Source organism: Rhinatrema bivittatum, chromosome 5, assembly GCF_901001135.1.
Source record: "Rhinatrema bivittatum chromosome 5, aRhiBiv1.1, whole genome shotgun sequence".
In the NCBI taxonomy this organism is placed as follows: Eukaryota; Metazoa; Chordata; class Amphibia; order Gymnophiona; family Rhinatrematidae; genus Rhinatrema; species Rhinatrema bivittatum.
The window spans coordinates 2,438,236-2,458,900 of record NC_042619.1 but is presented as its reverse complement, the minus strand read 5'-3'; the positions used below and the strand labels follow the sequence as shown (position 1 = coordinate 2,458,900).

Below are 20,665 nucleotides of genomic sequence, written 5' to 3'. Positions count from 1 at the left end.
TAGTGATAGTGCCAGAGGTTATGTCAGGGTGAGGCGAGACAGTCTCATCTTACAGTCAGTGATATTACCAGGAGTTATATCAGGGTGAGGAGAGACAGTCTTTTCTTACTGTTAGTGATAGTGCCAGGGGTTATATCAGGGTGAGGCGAGACAGTCTCATCTTACAGTCAGTGATATTACCAGGGGTTATGACAGGGTGAGGAGAGACAGTCTTTTCTTACTGTTAGTGATAGTGCCAGGGGTTATGTCAGGGTGAGGAGAGACAGTCTCATCTTACAGTCATTGATATTACCAGGGGTTATGTCAGGGTGAGGAGAGACAGTCTCATCTTACAGTCAGTGATATTACCAGGGGTTATGTCAGGGTGAGGAGAGACAGTCTCATCTTACAGTCAGTGATATTACCAGGGGTTATGTCAGGGTGAGGAGAGACAGTCTCATCTTACAGTCAGTGATATTACCAGGAGTTATATCAGGGTGAGGAGAGACAGTCTTTTCTTACTGTTAGTGATAGTGCCAGAGGTTATGTCAGGGTGAGGAGAGACAGTCTCATCTTACAATCAGTGATATTACCAGGAGTTATATCAGGGTGAGGAGAGACAGTCTTTTCTTACAGTCAGTGATATTACCAGGGATTATGTCAGGGTGAGGCGAGACAGTCTCATCTTACAGTCAGTGATATTACCAGGAGTTATGTCAGGGTGAGGAGAGACAGTCTCATCTTACAGTCAGTGATATTACCAGGAGTTATATCAGGGTGAGGAGAGACAGTCTTTTCTTACTGTTAGTGATAGTGCCAGGGGTTATATCAGGGTGAGGAGAGACAGTCTTTTCTTACTGTTAGTGATAGTGCCAGAGGTTATGTCAGAGTGAGGAGAGACAGTCTCATCTTACAATCAGTGATATTACCAGGAGTTATATCAGGGTGAGGAGAGACAGTCTTTTCTTACTGTTAGTGATAGTGCCAGAGGTTATGTCAGAGTGAGGAGAGACAGTCTCATCTTACAATCAGTGATATTACCAGGAGTTATATCAGGGTGAGGAGAGACAGTCTTTTCTTACAGTCAGTGATATTACCAGGGATTATGTCAGGGTGAGGCGAGACAGTCTCATCTTACAGTCAGTGATATTACCAGGAGTTATGTCAGGGTGAGGAGAGACAGTCTCATCTTACAGTCAGTGATATTACCAGGAGTTATATCAGGGTGAGGAGAGACAGTCTTTTCTTACAGTCAGTGATATTACCAGGGGTTATATCAGGGTGAGGAGAGACAGTCTCATCTTAGAGTCAGTGATAGTGCCAGGGGTTATGTTAGGGTGAGGAGAGGTGCTCTCTTCTTACCATCAGCAATAGTGTCAAGGGATAATGAGGTGCTTAGAAACAACCGGAATGAAGGGCTGATAAAAAATGGGAAAGTTGCTTTTTGATTTTGGAAGTACTTTTCTCGTTGTAGTAACATCGTAAGGATGGGGCTAGATGGTCTTCTCTCAATTTTAGTCAGCAGGACACGTTTACCTAGAGCAGAAGGAAATGAAATATTTATTAAAGAGACAGGTCATACTGTGATTATAGAGCACTGTCATGGAGTGTAACTGGTCACTGTAATGTGACCCTACTCTCATCATTATACAGAGCGTTTCCTCTCCCCAACCACAGAACTGCCTGTGTGGTCACATTTTCACTCGTAAATATCAGCGCCTCACCATAGAAAGTGACCACTCTGTGATGCAGGACACTCTATGCTCACCCTTCCTGCTATCTCCTCATACACTTTTCCTTCAGTAACCACACGATCGATTGATCGGTGAGAGACAGAATCCCTGCTCCCATGCTGTCTTCACACCCAGCAGCTGCACCGTGACCTCCATGCCAGTTTCCAGCTCCAGTCTTTGCTTCCAGCTCCAAGGCAGAATGAAGAGTCAGCCAAACTCTGAGAGCATGTCACCGCTGAAGGGTGATGGAGTGCCTATATGACTTTGGTTCTCAAAGTAAAAGTTGTTAGGGTGAGAAGTTAGTGCCATGGGAAAGTCTGGGCCAGGCTCAGGATGTTGCAACTGAAATCCTGCTGCTGATGTTGTTATTAGTATTAGCTATGGGCAACTTAGTTTATTTATTGATTGATTTTTAGTTGATTGTTTTTGTATGTTTATATTTGTATTATATATTGGATTATAATTGTCGAATTGTATTTCCTGTTAGGCACACTGGAAGAGCAGATTGTATTGCACTGACAGAGAACCCCACCTTCACTGGCTGCTGCTTGGAGTTTGTTATCCAGGTCTGGGTCATTGGCTGTGATCACCAGTAATTCATCGTGAGGCTTTCCTTGGTCATTGTAGTGCTTGGGGTTTGATGTGCTTTGATTCTCGAGACAGTCCTTGCCTGTGAACAGAATCAGAGAGAGGTCTATGGGAGAGGGGGAGAGAACAACTTTTGGCACACTGATGAGATTTAGGCTCCTAATCTACTATAGTGATAAAGGCTTTTCTCTGAAGACTGCAGTTCACCAGTCACACAAGTGGGTCATGTGACTCCACTCAGTGCTGCATGGACTTGCAGAGCTTTCTAGAAAGACAAAAGCCTTTAACTGCTCATATGCTATAGTCCTGTGCTTCCATGGCCCTGCAGCTCCCAGCAGTTCTCTTATTTAGATTTGAATGAGGAAGAGAGCAACTCCAAAGGACAAGTAGATGTGTTTTACTGACGTGAACTGTTGTCTTCAAAGAACACCTGTTATTGGTAAGAAAATGTATTTATTTTAAAGTATTTGTAGCCCGCACACTCCACAGTTTGGAGTTGGTAACATAAAAACATTCATAATAATATAACAAAACAATCACAAATAACTAAAAACCTCATATCAAACTTCATGTCCAACTGTGTTGCGCTACTGCTAGGCTCCTTCGTGTGTTATTGACATTCTTGCTGAGCATAGAGAGGGGATTTCTGGAAGGGATTGAGAGATCAAAATGCTCTGACCCGAGTGTATATTTTGAGGGTGCTGCTGATGCATGGTGTTGACATATGATGTATGAGATTATGTATCATGAATGCTAGTTTGTATTGAACATGCAACTGAATGGGAAGCAAATGTAAAGATTGCAGGATAGATGTGATATGTTCTCCAATGTTCATGCCAGTAAGTAACTGTGTGGCAGAATTTTGGATAGTTTGTAGTGTGGAGTATGGAAGACCAGAGTAAAGAGAATTGCAGTTGTCTAATAAGGTAATAATTAGTGATTGTACTACAGTCCTAAAGGTATATGGGTTGAGTATAGGTTTCAGATGACGGAGAAGACACTGTTTAAACCCTTGAAAGACTCAAATCATTTGGCTGAGTAGAAACTCATCAATAGTTAAACCAGCTATCCTTAACCTGGGTAATTTTCAAATGAATCCCTCAAATCAAGTATGGGATTTAGGAGTACAGCTAAATGAGAATCCTACAATGAATATGCACATCGGTAAATTAAGCAAGACAGGTTATGCCAAGTTGCGTATTCTACATTGGTTGAAACTATTTTTTAACTTTTGCAGACTTCTGTACTGTATTGCAAACTCTAATCTTCTCAAACCTAGACTACTGTAACTCACTACTAGGTCTTCCAGCATGTCACCTAAAACCACTACAACTATTGCAAAATGCTGCAGGAAATCTCTTATTAGGATCTAGGCAATATGATCTCATTACACCCTCACTAATGTCACTGTATTGATTACCAGTACAAGCCAGAATCTATTATAAATTATTAATGATAATATTCAACATCATTCATTACAATAACACCAGCGTGTTAGGAGTGACATTACAACCATAATATCCACAGCAAACACTAAGATCTAAAAATAAAGGACTATTGACTATTCCCACAATACAGAGCACACATCTGACACAAATAAGAGATTGTGTGTTTTCCATAGCAGGTCCAAAGCTCTGGGATTCTCTACTTGAGATGTTACATATTTTACTAGATGGAAAGAGATTTAAATGTGAGCTAAAAACATGGCTATTCAAAAACGCATATAAACTAACTTAAAAACATCAGAATACACTGAGCCACAAAGACAAGAAGGATAAAAAATAATAATCAAATCATGAAGAATAAATCAAATGAGAGAATGTAAGATTCACAAAACAACTCACCATCTAAGATGTGAAAACTATCATTTCATTTTAATTTTCATAACTTTTACCTTAAATACTAGATCAATTATTAATATGTACTAGGTAATTTTACCTGATAAATATTAATGCATGTCTATGAATACCACCTCTGTAATCAATCATTGTTTGTTTGTTGAGTAATAACTGTGAATGTCACTTTGTAAACCACTGTGATCTATACATGGAACGACGGTATATAAAATGTCTAAATAAATAAAATAAATAAATAAGGAAAGAGAGCTCCTCTTTAGAAAAGAGGAGCTCTCTTTCCTTATTTATTTATTTATTTATTTATTTATCAACAACAACTAGACCTCCAGATTCCTCTCAAATTATATTCATCCACAAGACCTATAAGAGAAGCGTACAAAGGTACCCTGCAAGTTCCCCCAACAAAAGCCACGCGACTATCATCCACCAAAGAACGAGCATTCTCTACAGCGGGTCCAACTATCTTGAACAATATGCCCACTGACCTCAGACTAGAACCTTGCCTTCGAACTTTCCGAAAAAAACTTAAGACCTGGCTCTTCCTCCAGGCCTTCCCCTAACTTTCTAAGCCATTAATTGTCAACCGGACACGACTCTGCTTTACCGGCTAACGCCCCGCCATGTTTAGACATTATAATTAAGCCGCCATTTCTTTTGTTTCATTGCCTTTTCTAGTTCTCTTCAGTTACACTGTCCTTTACCTCTGACTAGCCTAGCCTCCAAGTTATCTACCCTTGTTATATGTAACTTCCGCTTCTAGTGAATTGTTCTTGTTTAAGTTATACCCTTTGTTACATATAAGCCGATCTGATATGAAATTTTTCATGAAGGTCGGTATGGAAAAGTGTTAAATAAATAAATAAATATAGTGGATAACTCACCCTCCTTCAGAGGCTCCAGAGATCTGTCTGTCCATGATTCCCACCCCTTCCAAGTGCTCCACAGAATCCAGGTAACTCCTAATGTGGAACGTTACACAACGTTAAATTCCACATTAGGATTTACCACCCAGGAAAGAAATCTAGGTGTCATACATTTAAGTCATTGGCTCAGTGTGCTGTGATAGTTAAAAAAGCAAACAGAATGTTAGGAATTATTAGGAAGGGAATGGTGAATAAAATGGAAAATGTCATAATGCCTCTATATCGCTCCATGGTGAGACCACACCTTGATTACTGTGTACAATTCTGGTCGCCGCATCTCAAAAAAGATATAGTTGCAATGGAGAAGGTACAGAGAAGGGCAACAAAAATGATAAAGGGGATGGAACAGCTCCCCCTATGAGGAAAGGCTGAAGAGGTTAGGACTTTTCAGCTTGGAGAAGAGACGACTGAGGGGGGATATGATAGAGGTCTACAAAATCATGAAAGGACTTGAATGGGTAAATGTGAATCTGTTATTTACTCTTTCAGATAACACAAGGACTAGGGGGGCAGTCCATGAAGTTAGCAAGTAGCTTATTTAAAACAAATCAAAGAAAATTCATTGCCAGAGGATGTGGTTATAGCAGTTAGTGTAACTGGGTTTAAAAAAGGTTTGGATAATTTCCTAGAGTAGAAGTCCTAAACTGCTTTTAATCAATAAGGATTAATAGCTTGGGATCTATTCATTTAATTTCTGGGTACTTGTGACTTGGTTGGCTACTGTTGGAAACAGGATGCTGGGCTTGATGGACCCTTGGTCTAACCCAGTATGGCATGTTCTTATGTTCAGGGAAGACTCCCAAGGGAAATCCCTCAGTGCCTGGTCTGAAACGTTATGGAAATTCTTGGGTGCTTAGGGGCCAAGAACAGAAGCATGGGCAAAGCCAAAGGTCTCTGAGAAACCCTCCCCCATCAGGCCTCTAAAAAGCGCAGGATGCCTAGTGCAAGGCCACCCAGAAAGTGCTGAGAGGGAAGCCCTGAGCCCTCATTCCTTCAGGTTCTAAAACTGGGAAGCCCTCTGTTCCCTCCCCCACAGGAGATCCAATCTGGTGGAATATTTTTACCAAAATGCCATCTCCCCGCCTTCAGCTGCCTTCCTACACACTGAGCCACATCTTGAGCCACTGAATTTCCAGGCTCTGAAGCTGAAGTTCCCTCACAAAGAGGCCATCAATGAAGATTACCAACCACGGCAACCCCTGCAATGTCTATCCCTGCCAGACATCTCTTATCAGTGAGCAGATCCCTTACTGCCAAAGGCCCATGGGTCAAAGAAAAACTCATCCTTCTGTGGCTCCCAGAATTGAAAAAAAGCCACACCAGGCTCATGCAGAAGTCCCTAGATCTGTCTTTGGAAGCTGTAGAGATGGGGTAGCATCTCCTCTGAGGGGAGCAGCCAAGATCAACCAGTCAGGGTACTTACCTCTCTTGCAGTCAAAGAAATTGTGCCTGGATCCCTTTTTTTTTTTTTTAACTATATTCAGTTCTAGTCAACTTCCACCAAAATTAGGCATTAAACAGGAGGGAGGAAGTTGGGGAAAAGGGGAAGCCAGGGGGGTTTCTGGATGACCACTGAACTCAAGGGCTCTAAAATCCCCAAGGCTCAATCAGGGCCAAGTGCCACCTTGTGAACACCAGGACCAATTCAACCAGAGAGCCCTTGGGACCCTGATCCAAGCCTGCTGTACCAGGGGAACAAGCCTTGTCCCAGGAATCCAAGGTCACACTCAACTTAGAACAAAACAGTCCCTAGACTGCAGTCAGAAGGCCAATCCTGCTCCACCAAGGCACATCCAAGACTCCAGAAGCTCAATCCTGTTGTACCAATCTGCTGGAGACAGATAATACTGGTGAATATCTGTGCTGTACCAACACTACTATCAGTGTGATGAGGCGAGTTCTCATCACTGGAAACAGCCCAGAGATACACAAAGGATAAGAGAGGGCGCAGTTTATTACAAGTTATGGGCAGTTAGAAAAGGGGATGGACGGGAAGGTTCTATTGGTTAAAAATGTGCGGCATTACACAATTAGGGGTAGAGTTTAAGAAAGTGCGCCTTCGCGTACTTTTGTTGGCACACCAGACGCAAACAAAAGTACGCTTGATTTTAGTAGATATGCGCGTAGCCGCGCGTATCAGCTAAAATCAAGGATCGGCGCGTGCAAGGCTGCCGATGTCGTGTAGCCGGCGCGCGCCGAAATCGGAGCGGCCTTGGAGGGAACTCACTTTCGCCCTCCCCTCACCTTCCCCTCCCTTCCTCTATCTAACCCACCCCCCCGGCCCTATCTAGACCCCCCCTACCTTTGTCGGGGGATTTACGCCTCCCGGAGGGAGAAGTAAATCCCCGTGCGCCGAGACGCGACCTGGGGGCAGTTCCGTAGGGCGCGGCCACGCCCCCGGACCGCCCCGGGCCGAAACCACGCCCCCGGGCCCGGCCCCGAAACGCCGCGCCCCGCCCCCAAAACGCCGTGCCGATCTGACATGCCCCCCGACACGCCCCCGACACGCCCCCCTCGAAAAATCCCAGGACTTACGCGAGTCCCGGGGCTCTGCGCACGCCGGTAGGCCTATGGAACATAGGCGCACCGGCACGCAAGGCCCTGCTCGCTTTTAAAATCTGCCCCTTAAGGTTTGCATATTTATTTATTTATTTATTTATTTATTTATTTATTTAAATTCTTTTACTATACCGATACTCAAGACGAGGTCTTATCGTACCGGTTTACAATGGAACAGGGGGAAACCAATTAACAACTAAGTAGAAGGTAAAGTTACATTAAACAGGGAGCGAGAACATGGGAGATGGAAGACAGGACAGAATTTTTTTTTAACACAATAACTAGAGAGTGATAAATAATCAACGAAAAAACAATATAGTAGCAAGACATGGAACAGAGATTTATCCTAAGGAGATTTTTAACATAATATATCCTGTGGGAGGAGGGGACATGGGAAGGTGCGCGGGGGGGGGGGGGGGGGGTGTTAGGGCAGGGACTGGAAACGGGGCGGGATTGGAGATGGGGAGGGGGGGGGATTAGGGAAGAGGTCGAAAGGTAAAAGAGTCAAAGTTACGTTGATAGCAGTTCCTTCAGCGGTAAGCTTGTGTGAACAGCCAGGTTTTCAGTTTCTTTCTGAAGGAGAGATGGCATTGTTCTTGGCGTATATCTGGGGGAAGCGAATTCCAATGGAGCGGACCTGCTGTCGAAAGTGCTCGCTTGTGAATAGAGTTGTGTACCGAGGATTTGTTGGGGGGGCCCTTGAGCGAACCTTTGTAGGCGGTTCTGATTGGTCTATCGGAAGTATGTAGTTCGAGAGGGATGGTGAGTTGGAGAGTGGATTGCTGGTAGACGGATTTGTGGATGATGGTGAGAGCCTTGAAGAGTATTCTATATTGGATGGGTAGCCAGTGTAGGATTTTTAGGATTGGTGTGATGTGGTCCTTACGACGTGTGTTTGTAAGGATCCTGGCCGCTGCGTTTTGCAGCATCTGTAGAGGTTTAGTAGAAGAGGCGGGGAGACCGAGTAGCAGAGCGTTACAATAGTCAATCTTTGAAAACAGTATGGCTTGAAGCACTGAACGGAAATCCTGGAAGTGTAAGAGCGGTCTTAGCTGCTTCAGTACCTGTAGCTTAAAGAAGCATTCTTTGGTTGTGGCGTTAATGAATTTTTTGAAATTCATTCTAGAGTCGAGGGTGGCCCCAAGGTCTCTGACCTGGCTTGCTAGTGGAATAATTGCATTGTTGGCGAAGGGGTTGTTATCGTTAGGGGAGATAACCAGGAGTTCTGTTTTGGATGTATTGAGGACCAGGTTGAGACTCGAGAGAAGGAGGTTGATGGCTTGTAAGCAGTTATTCCAGAAATTTAGAGTAGAGGAAATGGGGTCCGAGATGGGGATTATAATTTGCACATCGTCCGCGTATATAAAATGGGTGAGGTTGAGGTTATTGAGTAGCTGGCATAAAGGGAGTAGATATATATTGAACAGGGTAGGGGAAAGTGAAGAACCCTGTGGTACTCCTTGGTTTGAAGGAACGGGGTGGGATTCTTTGTCATTTATTTTAACTTTGTAGTGCCTGTTGTTCAGAAAGGATTTGAACCAGAGCAGTGCAGAGCCAGAGATGCCTATTTCCATTAGACGGTTGATGAGGATAGAATGGTTTACCGTGTCGAATGCCGCGGAGATGTCGAGTAGGGCTAGAAGGTATGATTGTCCCTTGTCAAGGCCCATCAGGATGTTGTCCGTTAGAGAAAGAAGGAGGGATTCTGTGTTTAGGCGTTTCCTGAATCCGAATTGAGAAGGGAAGAGAATATTGTGAGAGTCAAGGTAGTCTGTGAGTCGGATGTTGACAAGCTTTTCCATTAGCTTGGCTATAAAAGGTAAGTTTGCAATGGGGCGTAAATTTACAGGGTTGGCTGGGTCCAGGTTGGGTTTTTTTAATAAGGGTTTCAGCGAGGCAATTTTTAAGGAGTCAGGGACAGATCCTTGATTGAGGGAACAATTTATGATGTCTGCCAGGGGTTTAGCAATGGTGTTAGGAATGGTGAGAAGGAGTTTGGTCGGTATTTGGTCCAATGGGTGTGAAGAAGGTTTCATTTTCTTGATTATCGATTCTATTTCCAGGGATGATGTAGGTTCAAGAGATTCTAGCGTCTGTTTGTGGATGGTTGGTGAAGGATTTTGGTTTGGTGGTTGCGAGGGGTTTGAAGAAGTGTTGGATGTTGCCAGGGGGGCAAGTAGGTTTTTTATTTTGTTGTCAAAGAAGATTGACAACTCTGTAGATTTGTTTTGGGCTTCTTCTTCTGGGAAGGTAGTTTTATGTTTTAATGTTTCATAAGGCTAGCAAGATGTCGAATTTTATATGCCTCAATGTTAGGAGTATAGGAACCCTGATTAAAAGAAAAAGGATATTATCCCATCTGAAAGCTAAGGGGGAAGGAAACACATTTATCGCCAGCTGGACATCTGCAATTAAGTCGTGAATGGTTGGGACAGGTTTACTCTTCAAACAATTCTAAGAGCAGAGGTATGTGCATTCTGATCCATAAAGCTTTTCCCTAACTATCTGACCTGATGGAAGATTTATAGCCCTAGAGTGTGCTATACACCAGCTGAAGTTTGTATTGGATAATGTGTATAGGACAAATGAAGGTCAGGTGGCATACTATACGGAACTGACTTCCACTCTGCAGGGTTTTTCATCTTACCCCTACATAATGGGTGGGGATTGGAACCTGTGTCTTGATCCGGAAAAAGGCTGATCTTCACGATCTGTTGTGGATAGAGGGTAGAGTCCAGGTCTGTGCTTTCTCATGTAGTGACTGAGTCTTGTATGTTCCTTTCTTGGCTATACTGAGATTCCCTCATTTAAGGGTCAATATCACTTTAGGGAGTCTTATGGGGGATTAAATAGACTCTGTGTCTAGGATATGAATCTTTGAGCTAAGCTTCATCGATATCATTGTAAGATGCCTTATCTTGTGTATGCTATGCTGCCTTTTTTCAAAATAAAAAGTTTTAAAAAAAAGAAAGTATCTTTGGCCGGTTAGAATATTTGCTGATGGATCTACAGGGTCTGGAGTTACTTCATGCTTATTCTTCAAAGATTCAGATTTCTTCATGGCCAAAGGAAACTGCAGTTACTTAGGAAGTTATTTGTAAGGTGGCCACATTGTCATCTTTGCATTCTTTCACCAAGCATTATTGAGTGGATGTAGAGGCGAAAGTGGATGCAGCCTTCGGGGCAGGCATTCCCAGGGTAGCTCTGACTTCCACTACCTGTGTTAATTTGGGCTAGAATGGTCTAGCTAGATGATAAGTGTTGCGGTCCCAGTCGCGGCAGCCGCGACTAGGCCCTTACCTCATTGGTCCTGGCCCGTCTCCGAGGGTCTGCGGCCTGTTTCGCGGCATCCCCGCGGGGGGGACGCCGCCGAGAAGCCCTGCCTGGATGCATTCTCCCTAGGTGCTCGCGCGCGCGCAATCCGCGCTTATGAAGACCGTTTCCCACCACTGGAAGCTCCGCCCTATCCATGACGTCAGACGCCACGGCCTATGTAAGGCCGCCGCGGAGCCCAGGACTTGGCCTTGCAACGGGGTTCCTTGCAGTTCTTTGTTGCTCCGTGCCCCGGAGTGTGCTATTGCGTTAGTGACTCTGTTCCTGCCTGAGACTTGTTTCACTCCATGCCCAAATCTTGCTTCTGTCTGGCTAGCTTGCAGTAATCTGTTCTGCTTCAGTTCCAGCTTGGTTCCAGTAGCCAGTCCTGCTTCAGCTCCTGTCTGGTTCCAGTCGTCAGTCCTGCTTCAGCTCCTGTCTGGTTCCAGTAGCCAGTCCTGCTTCAGCTCCTGTCTGGTTCCAGTAGCCAGTCCTGCCTCAGTCCCAGCCTGCTTCAGTTCCTGCCTGTTGCCTGATCCCTGCCTGCCTGCTCCAGCTCCAGCTTCCGTGATCTCCTAAGTCCCAGCGGCCGGGCTCCTACGGGCTCCTCCCGGGGGAGTACCGGCTTCCAGGGTGAAGCTCACGTCCAGCTCCTGCCTGGTATCCGCCTCCCAATCTGTCACTCACTAGAGACTATAGTACACCTCTCCCCAGTCTCTCACAGGTCGGCCCAAGGATCCACTAAACAGTTCACTCACAATAGATTGCAAGGCCATGGACTCGGCCGAGGTACCAGGATCCCAGGACCTTCCTGGGTTGGCTCTGCAGCTACAATAGCAACAACAATACCTGGATGTCCTGGCCGGATCCGTTGGGCAATTGGCTGCCCGAATGGATGCCCACGATAACCGTTCTTCGCCGGCTGTGGGTTCGAGACCCGAGGATGCAGCCTCACCTGTGACTCAGCTGCCGCCGCCTGCTCGCTACGCTGGAGATGCTAGGATCTGCCGTGAGTTCTTGAACCAGTGTTTCGTGCGCTTCTCGCTATTGCCCCGGCAGTTTCCCACGGACTCCGTCAAAGTAGCATACATTCTCTCCCTGCTCGATGGAAAGGCCCTGGTGTGGGCCTCCCCCCTGTGGGAACATAACGACTCCTCCTTGGATGAGATTGCCGCCCGGGATCTCCCGGAAGATCTTAATGCCCTCATTGCTGCCCGCATCGATCGCCGCCTGCAACAGCGAGCACGAGAATTACGCACGACAAAGCACAGCCCTGCCCGCAGTTCCTCACGCCCGCTGCCTTCACCCAGGCCTGCCCGTCCGGATGTTTCTGTCTCTGAACCCATGCAGTTGAGACGTGCCCCGCTTTCCCTTGAGGAGAGACAGCGCTGCTGCTCAATGGGCTTGTGCCTTTACTGTGGTCAGAAAGGCCATTTCTTGGCACGCTGCCAGGAGCGTGAGGAAAACTCCAGAACCTAGGAGGTAGGGAGGAGCTCCTCCTAGGTTGTGCCACAGCTCCTCAGAGTATGATACCCATTACCTTGGAATTTCCCGGAGGGTCCTTGGAAACCCTCGCCTTCCTGGATTCCGGAGCAGGAGGTAATTTTATCCAGCAAGACTTGGTCTCTCAACTGCTGATTCCTACACAGAGACTCCGGATTACCTCCATTCAGGGAACGCTCCTTCCAGGTCGCATATTTACCGCCACGGCTCCCATCACAGTCCGCACCGGGGCAATCCACTCGGAGGAGATAGCCTTCCTAATTCTTGAAAAGGCTGTCCACCCCGTGGTGCTGGGGCTGCCGTGGCGCCAAAAGCACTCGCCTGTGATCCAGTGGGACACTCTGCAAATCATTTAGTGGAGTCCCTATTGCCTCTCTCATTGTATGAAGGATCCCAAGCCTCCAGCACTTCTGCTTTTGCACTCCGCCCTTGGACCTCCAGCACCATACGAGGACTTTACGGATGTCTTCTCGAAGACTAAAGAGGAGTTTCTTCCGTAGCATCATCCATACGACTGCGCTATCGACTTGTTGCCCGGATCCAGCATAGCTCTCTGCTTCAACGGCAGGGGAGAAGAAAAACTGATACTTCACGCATATCCAGCATGGCTCCCTGCTTCAACGGCAGGGGAGAAGAAAAACAACCAATAAGGGCTGAATAACATAGTCTGGGTAAAACAAATAAGCAAGGGTGTAGCTTGCTTATTGTGGCAGCTACTACCCCTAACTAATCAAGCTTGATATTTCACTTGGTTGCAGCTCCATCACTGCTCTCTACATTAAAGGTGGGGGTGGAAGGGAAATAGAACCAAGAGCTAAGAGAAACAGATAAGTATGAGAGATAAAATGTGTGAAGCTTGCTGGGCAGACTGGATGGGCCGTTTGGTCTTCTTCTGCCGTCATTTCTATGTTTCTATGTTTCTATATGCTGCCTCGGGGTAGGGTGTACCGCTTGTCCCTGCCCGAGACACGGGCCATGTCTGAGTACATCACTGAGAATTTGGCAAAAGGATTCATTCATCCATCAAAGGGCTTGGCCTTGCAACGGGGTCCCTTGCGGTTCTCTGTTGCTCCGTGCCCCTGAGTGTGCTATTGTGTTAGCGACTCCGTTCCTGCCTGAGACTTGTTTCACTCCGTGCCCAAGTCTTGCTTCTGTCTGGCTTGCTTGCAGTAATCTGTTCTGCTTCAGTTCCAGCTTGGTTCCAGTAGCCAGTCCTGCTTCAGCTCCTGTCTGGTTCCAGTAGCCAGTCCTGCTTCAGTTCCTGTCTGGTCCCAGTCGCCAGCTCTGCTTCAGTGCCTGCTTGCTTCAGTTCCTGCCTGACTCCTGATCCCTGCCTGCCCGCTCCAGCTCCAGCTTCCGTGACCTCCCAAGTCCCAGCGGCTGGGCTCCTACGGGCTCCTCCCGGGGGAGTACCGGCTTCCAGGGTGAAGCTCACGTCCAGCTCCTGCCTGGTATCCACCTCCCGACCTGTCACTAGCCAGAGACTATAGTACACCTCTCCCCAGTCTCTCACAGGTCAGCCCAAGGGTCCACTAAACAGTTCACTCGTAGTGTCCATCGCGTGTGTTGAAAGCGGTCTTCCATTCATCTCCGGGGAGAATTTGTACTAGATTATAAGTGCCCCGAAGATCGATTTTTGTGAAGACTTTAGCTCCTTGTAGCCAGTCCAGCAGTTCCGGAATGAGTGGGATCTGATACCTATCCCGGCGAGTGATGGTATTGAGACCTCTATAATCAATACAGGGCCTGAGGAACCCATCTTTCTTAGCAACAAAGAAGAAACCAGCCCCCGCTGGCAATTTAGACGGGTGGATGAATCCACAATCCAGCTGACATATGTGTGCGAAGGGCCAAGGGGCAGGCTCATCTGCAATTAGACTATTACTTTTTGCTGAGATCCAGATTAAAGATCCATCCCCATCTCCAAACTTCCCTCGATGTTCGCAAATCCCTCCCTCCCACCCCTATCCACCCCACCTATAACTGTCCCCCCACCCCCCCCCACCCTCTTCCCAAAGGCCACTTCAATATATATCGTCCAGTCACTCTCGCCGAACATCCACGAGCAGGCAAGTCAGTCAGCACAAGCTACAGTCAATCATTAAGCACCAAGTTTCTGGAACGATGTGGCAAAGCCTGAAGGTAGGTGTCCCAAATCTGCAGGAACCGACGACGACGTTGCGGACAGGCTTTAAGTCCAAATTGTCCATTTGCATCATGCGATGGAGGTGGATCTGCCAAGTCCAAATAGAAGGGGGCTCCAGCTCCCGCCAGCTAAGTAATATAACCTTCTTCCCCACAGCTGCTGCTTTCTTCAAAAATAAACGTGGGCCCAAACCTCGAACAAGCGGTCGGGGAATGCAATCAAATAAGAGCATATAGGGGGGCGCTGTTGCGCATCGGATGGAAACGGTCGCCTGAACTGAGTGCTCCGCTCCCCACAAGCAGCCAAACCCCAGTACATATTGATTTTTTCGGTTTTTTTTTCCTTCAACCGCTAACAGCAGAGGGACTAAGGGGCTGCCACACCGGGAGATGGCCGCAAAACGTAAGACCGCCGACTTGCGGCAATTTTCTTATGAAAAGGCAGCGCTCACCTCGGGCCTAGAGGATGGCGGCCACGCGGCGCTCGAGTCGGAGCCCGATTTCGCGGCTACTCCCATAGCTGCTGCTTCGGAGGTTGGGGCAGACCCCTCTCTAATGCCGGTACCACTCTCCAGGGAGGAAATCCGGGACTGGTTTATCACTCTCCGGGCGGATATGAAACGGGACAAGGCTGATCTTTTGGCTGCAGTTGCTGACATAAAGGAGGATATTGCAACGCTGGGCCACAGGGTCGACGAAATAGATATCCGGGTGGAAGGCCACGGTGAGGCCATTAATACCCTGAACTCCCAGCAGTTAAATCTAACTACCGAAATTATGGCCCTCCACGATAAGATCGAGGACCTCGAGAATCGCAGTAGAAGAAGCAACCTGCGCATCAGGGGGGTCCCTGAATCGGGGGAGCCTGAAGATGTTTTTTATATCGCGAAGCAGATCTGCTCTCATATTCTCTCTCTCTCCAATAAGGATTCATCTGACTCACCACCACAGCCTTCGGAGATTCGCTTAGAGAGAGCGCACCGGGCCCTGGGGCCTCGGAGAGATCAGCGCCCCAGAGACCTCGTCCTCTGCTTTCACAGCTTTTCCCAAAGATCTCAGGTCTCAGAGGCGGCACGTACATTAAAAGATGTTCGGTGGAATAATCAGGCCATATCCATTTACCAGGATCTAGCCCCAGCAACCCTCAAGAGGCGCTATGATTTACGAGAAGTAACAGCTAGCCTCAGATCCTCCTCTATTCGCTATAGATGGACTTTCCCTTTTGGACTGCAGTTCCAAGTGCAGGGCATTACGTACCGGGTCAAAAGTGTAATGGAGGCGGTGGAGGCCTTTCAGCAAGCACATCTACCTGTTACCTTTCAAGCACCAAAGATGGTGGCGCCACCAGCTAAAATGGATGCAGCACCACGTTGGCAGCGAGCTGCTAAGGGCGGCAGAAGACTCCGGCGACAGGCTGTGGAACAATCATCTGCTCCCCCTGACCAGGGATGAGGAGTACCTTTTATGTGCTGCTCCAGCACGCTGACACTGTCCTACTGTGCCCGGCGGGGCGCTGTTCTGGTTTTTCGGTTTGGAGAGATTTTGATTCTCTGATATACCTCTGCTAGATGTTTTCATTATATTGTTGCCTTTCTGAAGCCTTTTGGTTGAATGTCTGGGTTTGGTTTCTATTTGCGTATTGTTGTGTTCATATGGGGCTTGTGGGGGGGGGAGGGAGGTGGGGGACTGATTAGGATCCGATGAGTGCACCCTGCTGTAGTGTGTCCTTCCACCACGTGTGGGTGGCACACAATCGGATTAATGGGGAAAGCAACTGGTTTCTTTGTTATGTTACTGACATTATTACTGGTTACAGTCTCCTTTTGCTATACTGGTGCGTGGTTTTGCCTTCTTTGTTCGGTGGGATACAGACAGAGGCTAGAAGGGCAGACCTCTGTTTTGCCTTCTCATGGCGTATAAAATTGTAACTCTTAATGTAAAGGGCCTCAATACCCCGCGCAAGCGCCTTTTATTAAAGCGGGAATTGCAGAGTCAGGGGGCTGTCATTGCTTATGTTCAGGAGACGCATGTGCGTAAGCACCATGAAAGGTTACTGGTCTTCCCGTCCCACTCCCAGTCTTACTGGGCTGCCAGCACTAAATCTGCACGATATGCGGGCGTGGGAATTCTTATTTCCAACTCGCTGGCACATGAGGTTCTGGACAAACATATTGATCCTCGAGGCAGATATCTCCTCCTCAAACTGAGGGTGGGCTCATGCGTCGTTACCCTAATGAATGTCTATTTCCCAAATACGTCTCAAGCCCCATTTCTTTCTGAAATAGATCAATTGCTATTAACATATGCTGAGGGTGACCTTGTATTGGGAGGTGACTTTAATGTAGCTTATGACCCATCGCTGGACAGTACGTCCCGTACTGTCGCACCGCCAGGGGTGCGGAAAGAATGGCGTTCCTTCCTAGAAAGATGGAGTCTAGTGGACATTTGGAGGCAGAGATTTCCACGCTCCAGATCTTATACTTTTTTCTCTTCTCCTCATGGAACGTACTCCCGTATTGACTACCTTTTTGTTTCCTCCCATTTGCAAAACGCTGTCTCAGGGGCTGGCATAGATCCGATAACGTGGTCTGACCATGGCCCTGTGTGGGTTACGATCCGCTTGGGTGAGCGAGACAGGGGGTTCAAACCATGGCGTCTCAATGATAGCCTGTTAAAAGACAAGGAATTCCTGCATTCCACTGAAGCCCACCTTAGGGAGTACTTTTGCAATAATACCCAGGATGCCACGAGTCCTACCACAGTGTGGGATTGTTCTAAGGCAGTGGTACGAGGGTGGTTTATTGCTAGGGCTGTTCACTGCAATAGGGAGAGGGAGAAGGAGCGTTCGTCCCTTAAGTTGGACATTGCTAATTTAACCCAGCAACATATAAGTGATGGTTCTAATTCCACCTATACAAAACTACTTAGGGCTAAAGACGCCCTGAGATCCATTGAGGATGCTGCTATTAGTCACCATCTCCTCATGTTGAAACAACAATTTTTTGAAGGTGGTAATAAAGCCGGGCGCTATCTGGCTCGGAGGCTCAAGGCAGCACGAGCCCATACCCTCGTGGCTAAGATTCGCAATCCACAGGGTTCGCTGGTTACGGCCTCTGAGGAGATACGTGACTCTTTTTCAGCTTTTTATGCTAAGCTCTATGAGGGAGACCAGGGTATTGGGGACGAAGAGGTTTCTTTGTATCTGGATACTGTATCCTTGACTACTCTCACCCCAGCACAACAGGACTTCCTGGATAAGCCCATAGAAATATCAGAAGTTTTGGAGGCCATAAAGAGCCTGAAGCCTGGCAAGGCACCGGGACTCGATGGGTTTACAGGTGCCTACTACCGTAATTTTGCCTCTGTCCTGGCTGAACCCCTTACCAATATGTTTAATTCCTTATGCCATGAGGGACGTATTGCTCAGGATAGTAATACTGCGGGAATATCGGTCATAGCCAAGCCGGGCCGTGATCCTACGCAGTGCGGGTCCTACCGCCCTATATCCTTAATCAATATTGATTTGAAATTACTTGCTCGGGTACTGGCTGCTCGGCTTAATGGGGTACTGCCCAAGCTTGTCCACTCGGATCAGGTGGGGTTCATACCTGGCAGATTAGCAGCTGACAATGTCAGGAGGATAGTTGACATTATTGACTATGTCCAACATTCCAAGGTCCCTGCCATCCTTCTCTCCCTGGACGCCGAAAAGGCATTTGATCTTGTTCACTGGCCCTTTTTGTTACGCACACTTTCTAGAATGAATTTTGGGGGCAACTTTATCACCTGGGTTGAGAAGCTTTATGACCATCCTCAGGCCCGGGTAAAAGTTAATGGAACATACGGGAAACCTTTTGACATAGGTCGGGGAACCAGACAGGGGTGTCCGCTCTCCCCCTTACTTTTTGCCTTATTCCTGGAGCCCTTTACGAATAGGGTTCGGCACGCTAGCTCTGTTACTGGTGTCCGTGCGGGTGATCATCACTTCAAAATCTCTTTATTTGCGGACGACGTGATGCTCACTCTCACCGATTCCTTCACCTCCCTCTCTGGCATTATGCAGGAGCTTGCTCATTTCTCTGCGGTTTCAGGACTTAAGGTAAACTATGAAAAATCCGAGATTCTCAATCTTACGTTGCCAGAGGAGAATGTGTGCTGCCTTCAGGGTCAGTTTCCTTTCAAGTGGGCCAAGGGGGCGTTAAAATACTTGGGAGTGTGTATTGGGCCGCGATCTGATCAACTGTACCAATTGAATTATGTCAAGCTTGCTCAGAACTTGCAAGGGGACCTGGATCAATGGAGTCGTCACACCCATTCTTGGATGGGGCGAATTGCTATTATAAAAATGAATATTCTACCCCGATTTCTTTATTTTTTCACCACCATCCCGATTTATATCCGGCCTGCCATTCTTAACCATTGGCAACGAATTATCTTTGGGTTTATTTGGCGTAAGCGACCCCCAAGAGTAGCACGTACTACCTTATACCTCCCAAAAAACAGAGGCGGGTTAAGTGTTCCAAATCTTAGCTGGTATTATAGTGCTGCACAGCTACGGGCTCTAGTAGCTTTACACAGACAGCAGGAGATTCCTCAGTGGGTCTTTTTGGAGCAAGCTATGGTGGGCAGTATACCCTTATCGGCTTTGCCCTGGCAGCCGCGAGATTCTTGGGACCCATTTTTGTATTACCCAATCGCCCTGCGTACTACGGTCCAGGTGTGGTTGCAATGGAAAACCAGATTGGTTGGAAAGGAGGATTATATGTTGTTGACACACCTTTTCACCAATTCATTGATTCCACGTAAGGCTCTCACACGGGAGGTAAATGAATGGATTGGGGGTGGCATTACCCGTATAGAACAGATGCAGGTGCAAGGGGTCATATTGACCAGGGAGAATTTGGGGCGTCTTTATGACAATGTCCCCATTCCCTTCATTCTGTATGCTAAGATTTATTACTCCCTTCATCGTGCGCTACGTATGGGCTCCCTTAAGCTGACCGGCTCCCTTTTTGAATCTTATTGTATGAATGCTCAGCATTTGAGGGGAGTGATATCTAAGATATATGGGTTAATGAATGGGAGACAGCTTCCTCCCTTTCCTCAGCAAAGGGCGTGGGCCTCCGATTTTCAACGTGTTCTCACCGACACGGAATGGGATGATATTTTTACCAATGCCCACAAATGTTCTATTTCAGCGGGCATTCAGGAAAATTGTTATAAGATGCTATATCGTTGGCACTATACCCCTGTTCGCCTGCATCGATTTCATTCGTCCTTTTCTGAGCTGTGTTGGCGGGGCTGCGGAGAATCTGGTTCTTACTACCATATTTGGTGGGGTTGCCCATACATTGCACAGTATTGGCTCGATGTAGCTGCTTGGGTATCCAATGTCTTACGTATACCGGTCAGGGCTACCCCTTGGCATTCACTCCTACCCTTGCCTATTGAAGACTTACACAAAGACCATCAACGAATTGTACAACAGGTTTTTATTGCAGCACGTACAGAGGTTGCCTTACATTGGAAACAGAGAGCTGCACCCACCATAGCTAGGGTGCAAGCTAGATTACATAATTATTATCAGCTGAGTAGGCTTACAGCTGTGCATCATAACCGCATAGCAGTATTCACAAAAACGTGGGAGCCCTATCAACAATGGTTAGCTTCTCACCACTAACGGGCTTGCTTGTTCCCCTTTTGCTTCCCTTTCTGCAGTGTCTGGGGAGATGGGGGATCTGTGGCTCTTGCCGATAAACTGTCGAGACCCACTCACTAGCTGGCAGGGTTGGTTGGTCTTGGGTCTATCTCGCCTAATTACTTTGGTCTGTGTCCCACTGGCCCACTAACGAATATGTGTTTTCTCATGTCCATTGTATCCTTATCGCACTCTTATTTACCTTGGCAAATACCACACGTGCTCTTATTTTTTGACGATTATTGCTGCTCCAGTATCTTTATCTGTTTCCTATATTGTCATACCAGTTGTTAGGGGGGGGGGGGGGGGAAAGTTTGACGATAAAGGTTGACGTTGCTGTTGGACTCATGAATGTCTAAAATGGCTTTT

The 20,665-nt window shown here is 47.1% G+C and overlaps 1 protein-coding gene across 1 annotated transcript in view; it reads right to left on the bottom strand.

The window, feature by feature from the left end:
* DNHD1 (dynein heavy chain domain 1) overlaps positions 1–20,665 on the bottom strand; it is a 792,986-nt gene that overhangs the window by 113,767 nt on the left and 658,554 nt on the right. Inside the window, exons 34-35 of the mRNA XM_029601740.1 lie at positions 2,245–2,382; positions 1,342–1,515 (exon numbers count right to left, since the gene is read on the bottom strand). Coding sequence (XP_029457600.1) covers positions 1,342–1,515; positions 2,245–2,382 — 312 coding nt within the window. The remainder of the gene's footprint in view (positions 1–1,341; positions 1,516–2,244; positions 2,383–20,665) is intronic.